Source organism: Penicilliopsis zonata, assembly GCF_001890105.1.
Source record: "Penicilliopsis zonata CBS 506.65 unplaced genomic scaffold ASPZOscaffold_75, whole genome shotgun sequence".
NCBI lineage: Eukaryota > Fungi > Ascomycota > Eurotiomycetes > Eurotiales > Aspergillaceae > Penicilliopsis > Penicilliopsis zonata.
Window position 1 is genome coordinate 1 of NW_019208975.1, and position 5,544 is coordinate 5,544.

Genomic DNA, 5,544 nt, shown 5'->3' on the forward strand with positions numbered 1-5,544 from the left:
TTATATATTCTTTACTATAATTAAATCTCTTATATTAATTATAGTAGTGAATAGTATTAATATTTATTATTATAAATATTAATATTTTATTATTAGTTATTATCTATAATTATAAAATAATTATATAATATTAAATTATAACTATTTATAACTATCTCATAACTTCACCATAACCTTAAAACTAGCTTATAAACTATGATACTAGCTTAAATACTATTTATAATATATAATACACCTATATGCTTACTATTATTATTAATACTAAATTATTAACCACATTGTTACTAAACCCCTTGGGCCACTACATATGATATGCTATGAGGAATTACGGATTTATCATAGCCATCTCGGAATTGGCTATGATGCGAAGGACTATATAAGGACGCTCATTTCCCAGTGTATTTAGTTCTTCATGATTCTTATAATAACATTAACAATATTGATTACTTGAGTACCAGTCAATTTAAATAGACTCACCAAACTTATTCCTATACGTAGGGATAAGGACCTTGTGTTACGACACTAACCACCTAGCGGTCTCATCAGGCAGAATGGTTGGCGGAGAACTTCTGATCATAGATTACAGAAGTATGAAGCTAACCCAGAAGTCACATGATATCATAGCTAGGGCTATGCAGATATCATAGCTAGGGCTATATGGATATCATAGCCAGGGCTATGCGGATATCATAGTGGGTGCTATAATAAGAGAACTATATAAGGATATTCATTTACTAGTATATTTAGTTCTCCATGATTCTTATAATAACATTAACAATATTAATTACTTAAGTACTAGTCAATTTAAATAGACTTGCTAAACTTATTTTAATATATAGGGATAAGGACCTTACTTCCCTTTTACTTAATTAACCCCTACTTATTTTATTAAAGGACTAAACACAGTTAGGGACTGTGGTCCGCCTAGGTGAAGTATACCTAAAGGACTATGGTATAGCTAAAAGACTAGGTCACCGATCTTGTTCAAGCTGATTAGTGATACTTGGGATCCCAGGGTTAGTAACACCTTGCTTCCCTTTCACTTGATCAACCTCTACTCATTCCGTTAAAGGACTGAACACAGTCAGGGACTGTGGTCCGCCTAGGTGAAGTATACCTAAAGGACTATGGTATAGCTAAAAGACTAGGTCACTGATCTTGTTTAAGCTGATCAGTGATACTTGGGATCCCAGGGTTAGTAACATAGCGCCCATAAAAATAGAGTGGCTAGAAGAAAGAAGGCCACCTGAGACATGGCAGAAGCTTAAAGCTATCCTTAGATAGATTTTAAAATACCCGCCAGGCCTGGAATTTAAATATTACTTAATTTATATTCTTACTTATATACTTCTGGCAGTTAAACTTTGCGTGCTTAAGGGTGTGGTGTGGTTTATATCTATAGTAGCAGCTATAGGCCACCATTAGAGTAATTATTATAACTCTAGAAATATTTATGAAAGTTACACCTGGTTGCAAAACCAGTGCGCGCTTTTACTCAGTTCATTTCTTAAACATGTTTCACCCTAACCTATATAAGGGAAAGTTCCGGAATAATAATATTCCAAAACTTTCACGGTACGGTAATTTACCATAGAAAAAAAACATGACATCACTCGAAAATCTCAATACAATGTAGAAGGACGGTCCATGGTTTCTTTGCTGGAACCTTCCATGCTAACCAGGGGCGGTGGCAGATCTGGCAATCTGTCAACAACATCCTGGTTGCGCTTGTATTCCCGCCCTGCCATCTTATGTTGGCAATAGAGCCTCTAATTTAAGGTTGTGCAGGACGCAACTATGAGGAGCACCAATAATGATGACTCTGTTCATTATTCTTCTCAGCTTTTTGGCGCCACCTTCCCCATGCTGGTAATTCAATGAGAGCTGTACTAATGCCAGACGTATGAAACAATAGGCTCCTCAGCGGCATCTATTGCCTTGAGGAAAGTGGCTCTGTTTCTGATAATGGGATTGCTCCCCAAGCAGAACCCTGGGAACAGACCTCGTTGTATGCCCCCACCCCGGGTAACTTCGATCGTCATACGCCCTCTGTTTATTTTCCATCCCCAAGCCACGCTGAACGTTCAACCTCATTGCCTCGACCGGGCTTTTTAGGTTTCTACGACTCGGTCAGAAGCGGTAGTACCCCATATGATGACGATGGGTCAACATGTATAAACTACCTGATTGAGTGGAGGGTACTTCTGAACAACTGTGTTCTAGCCAAAGATACTAAACAAGATCTGGTTTTGAAGCCTTCTTCATACTGGCAACAAATAAAAGAGAAGGCCGATCAAGTTGTGCGCCAGAAAAAGGCTTGTAGTCAACGTGTGCGGTCAGATGATACCACTATTGTGATTTCTGTCAACGAGCGTTCACAGCGTGATCTTACTAAGCGCTTTGAAACTAATGCTATTGATTGGACAGCTATAGAGAGGCAACTTCTAAAGTGGGAATCACTGTTCCGTAAGGGAAAAAGGCTAAGACTTTCCATATCTATCAGCTATATAGAGGATAAGCATCTTTCTCCGTCCGGCAAAACTGACAAACGAGGAGCTTTCTCAAAAACTAACTGAATTCTTGATGAGTTGGATGATCAAATTGACGCAGAAGAGTCCTTATGGCGACCATCTGTTTGGAGAGACGTTTATAAGAAAATGCGTTGTCCCGGGCCGCCCTGTCATCATGAAGGACAGTACTGCTGGCAGGATCCAGTGAGTAAAAGGCACTACAGATTAAGAACGCACCATTTGCGTAGCTTTGTCAAATATGTGGAAAACGAGGAAGGAGTTATCAATACTCATGACGACATTCCCGAGACTATCTGAGAACAGCTATATGCAGAAGAGCGACAACAAACTGATCAACAAAGAAAAGCTCACGATATTGTTGCGGATCTATCAGGGCTTCCTCCTATTAATATTAATGTCCTCCCGACGCAGGCATCCCAGGCTTTGTTCTATTCATTGGATGGTGATCAATTGAAGTCTTCCAGAATTGAACAAGCTCGCTCGTTCAAGATACCCGAGTCCTTTGAAGAAGCCCTCGAAAACTACGCCAATTGGCACCTAGGCCGAGTGAGCACTACCAACTCCAGGGAAAATATTATCAGAGCCCGCGATATTGCGTTAGCAAAGTGTCTTGATCTGCAACAGATCTTTGTTGATAACGACCCAGCATCTTTCCCAGGCGTTGCGATTAGTATGGCGCGCAGGTTCGCTAACACGTGTTCCACTGTGGCTTGAGCATCGTGAACGCAGGACGAGCGATATGGATGAGCCCGAGGATGAGTGAAATTAGTTAGATTCTTAAATATATTTGCTAGAGCACCGCCTTCACGAGCAAACTGAGTCCTTAAGTTATTCCGTTCAAGCTTTGACGAAACTTAAATTCGCTCGATTGAATGGTTTAGCCGCGAGTAGAGTGGAGAATATGCCTTCGGCGCCTGGAGCGGATACTGTATAAAGTCGATCTCGATTATGCCAATTTCCGACTCCCGACTCCTGACTAATCACTGAGTAGTCACATGATGACCCATTACTGTCGTGATTTGCGGGTCACATATGTCGGCCGCGAATCGCGCGCAAGAAAAATTTTTTATGGGAATAGAAAGGTCTATCTTTTGCTCACCCCTCTCAACTGTGTCCATGAGTGCATCTATGTGCTTATCACAGATCACCTCACAAAGAATACTACCCTATGTTTCCCAACATTTTGATAGGTGTGTATTAGTAGACCGTATAATATAACGGACCATATAATATAACGAATGAGTCGGTTGGTTAGGTTGCCTTTAATTAACTAAGTTAACTTACTAATTCCCATCTGGGTAGCTTATGTAAGCCGTCCAAAAAACCAGATTGAAAGACATGAATGATAATAGGTCACGTGGTCTGTCGAGCGCGGTGTCACGGACGGCAGCGGGGCTCATGAATGTAAATCTTAGTTAGTGGGTACGATTTTAAATTGTGGACCGCTCGACTTCCTCCACCCCTCGGCGTGCTTGTGACCCAGACGTATCACCAAAAAGCTGCCAATCGGTCTAAAAGGTTACAGTATATTTGTGCCTTAGAGATTTTATTCTTGCTAGCTTCACAGGATGAAATCTAAAGCCCAGAAGAACAAGAACAAGTCGAAGAACGAATATTATGCCGTTTACAAAGGCCGCGTTGATGAGCTAACCATCTTTTCATCTTGGTATATTCTGCCTAAATGCCATATCAGTTGGGGGATTAACGCGATGTAAAGGGGCGACGCACATCCACGAGTGACTGAATGCGATGCAGATCACGGCGCTTTCCCAACTCTTGAAGAAGCTCGAGACTCTATGAAAAGACGTGGAATCATAGGGCCTAAGGAAGTTTTCAAGGAGGGAGCAGGTGAGACTGCACCATTACCAGGCAACCAGGCATTCTATGCCGTAGCCTATGGTAGAAATCCTGGTATTTATGAAGACTACCAGTTCGTGCGCATCCTCCGGCGTGTCTGTATTTTACTGACAAAGACTAGCAAAGAAGCTGGTGCGGAATCAAAAGTTAACGTTTTTCCCGGATCTTGTCATAAGGCTTTTAGAACGCGAGCTCAGGCGGAAGCTTTCATTGAGGATTGGAAAGACACGTATGCTGAAATATGGCGAAGAGAGATACGCAAGGCGCTGGATCAAGGCCTTAGGCCCGAGAATCTAAAGTTCCAGGTTGAAAAGGTACTACATTCTCAGGAGAGCAGTGAATTATCAGATCAATTCAGCATTTTAAGTGTAAAGAAAGAATAGGGCTGTGCGAGTTCTTGTATTTTTGTTTACTGTACCCTTTCGTTAGTTTTGTTCAGCCCTATAGTGTCCTATTTAGACGCTGACGTCAATTTCCCTGAAAGATGAATCGAAGCAAATGCCTCAGGACTACATTGCTATTTCCTGTTTCATCAAGGTTATTGCGGAAGATTTTGCGGGTCCTTTTTGTATATTCACGCAGCTCCTCCAAACTATGGAAGAGCCTAACCTGATCCTCACCTCCCCCATTGCGAGCCCAAGCAATCAGGTCAACAATATTAACATATAGTCCTCTAACAGCCTATTATATGATGTTAATAATCGTAGCTGTGGCAAAGTATAGACACCATGAAATACCTTCTCACAATCTAGACAAGTTCGTGGTAACGGTTCAATCCTTAGTGCGCGGCAAAGGGAATGCCAAGAGCCAAGGTCGTCCTCTGCCCCGAACCAGAGCTTGAACTCTTCAATCAGAGCTCTCTGGAAATTGTTCCAAGCCTGGTTAGATTCCTCGTCGCCTCTATGCCAGCCATAGAATCTTTGCAAAGCTAAATACGATTCATTTGGTGGAATATCTGGGTCAAAGGTAAAATCCGAAAATGACTTGAAAAATGTGTTTAACGGAGTTTCGGGCAGTTGGAATTGTGCAGGCGAATCCTGGGTATGTTGATTGAGAGCTTGCTGGCTGCCGAATGATCGGTTGCAGAGCTTGCAGTCATATGATGGTACATGAGCAGGCGAGTTCTGGGTATGTTGATTAAGGGCTTCCTGGCTGC

The 5,544-nt window shown here is 41.6% G+C and overlaps 2 protein-coding genes across 2 annotated transcripts in view; one reads left to right on the forward strand and one right to left on the reverse strand.

Annotated features, from left to right (window-relative positions):
- Positions 1–4,099: 4,099 nt before the first annotated feature.
- Positions 4,100–4,771, forward strand: ASPZODRAFT_78085 (hypothetical protein; the record flags this gene model as incomplete). The annotated part of the gene is made up of 3 exons (XM_022730214.1): positions 4,100–4,197; positions 4,249–4,461; positions 4,510–4,771. 3 exons carry the CDS (start codon positions 4,100–4,102, stop codon positions 4,769–4,771), a joined length of 573 nt encoding a protein of 190 aa, XP_022576506.1.
- Positions 4,772–4,777: 6 nt separating this feature from the next.
- The window catches only part of ASPZODRAFT_137586 (hypothetical protein), a 1,317-nt gene continuing 550 nt past the window's right edge, over positions 4,778–5,544 (reverse strand). The window contains exons 2-3 of the mRNA XM_022724364.1: positions 5,126–5,540; positions 4,778–5,069 (exon numbers count right to left, since the gene is read on the reverse strand). Coding sequence (XP_022576507.1) covers positions 4,857–5,069; positions 5,126–5,540 — 628 coding nt within the window. The 3' untranslated portion in view covers positions 4,778–4,856. The remainder of the gene's footprint in view (positions 5,070–5,125; positions 5,541–5,544) is intronic.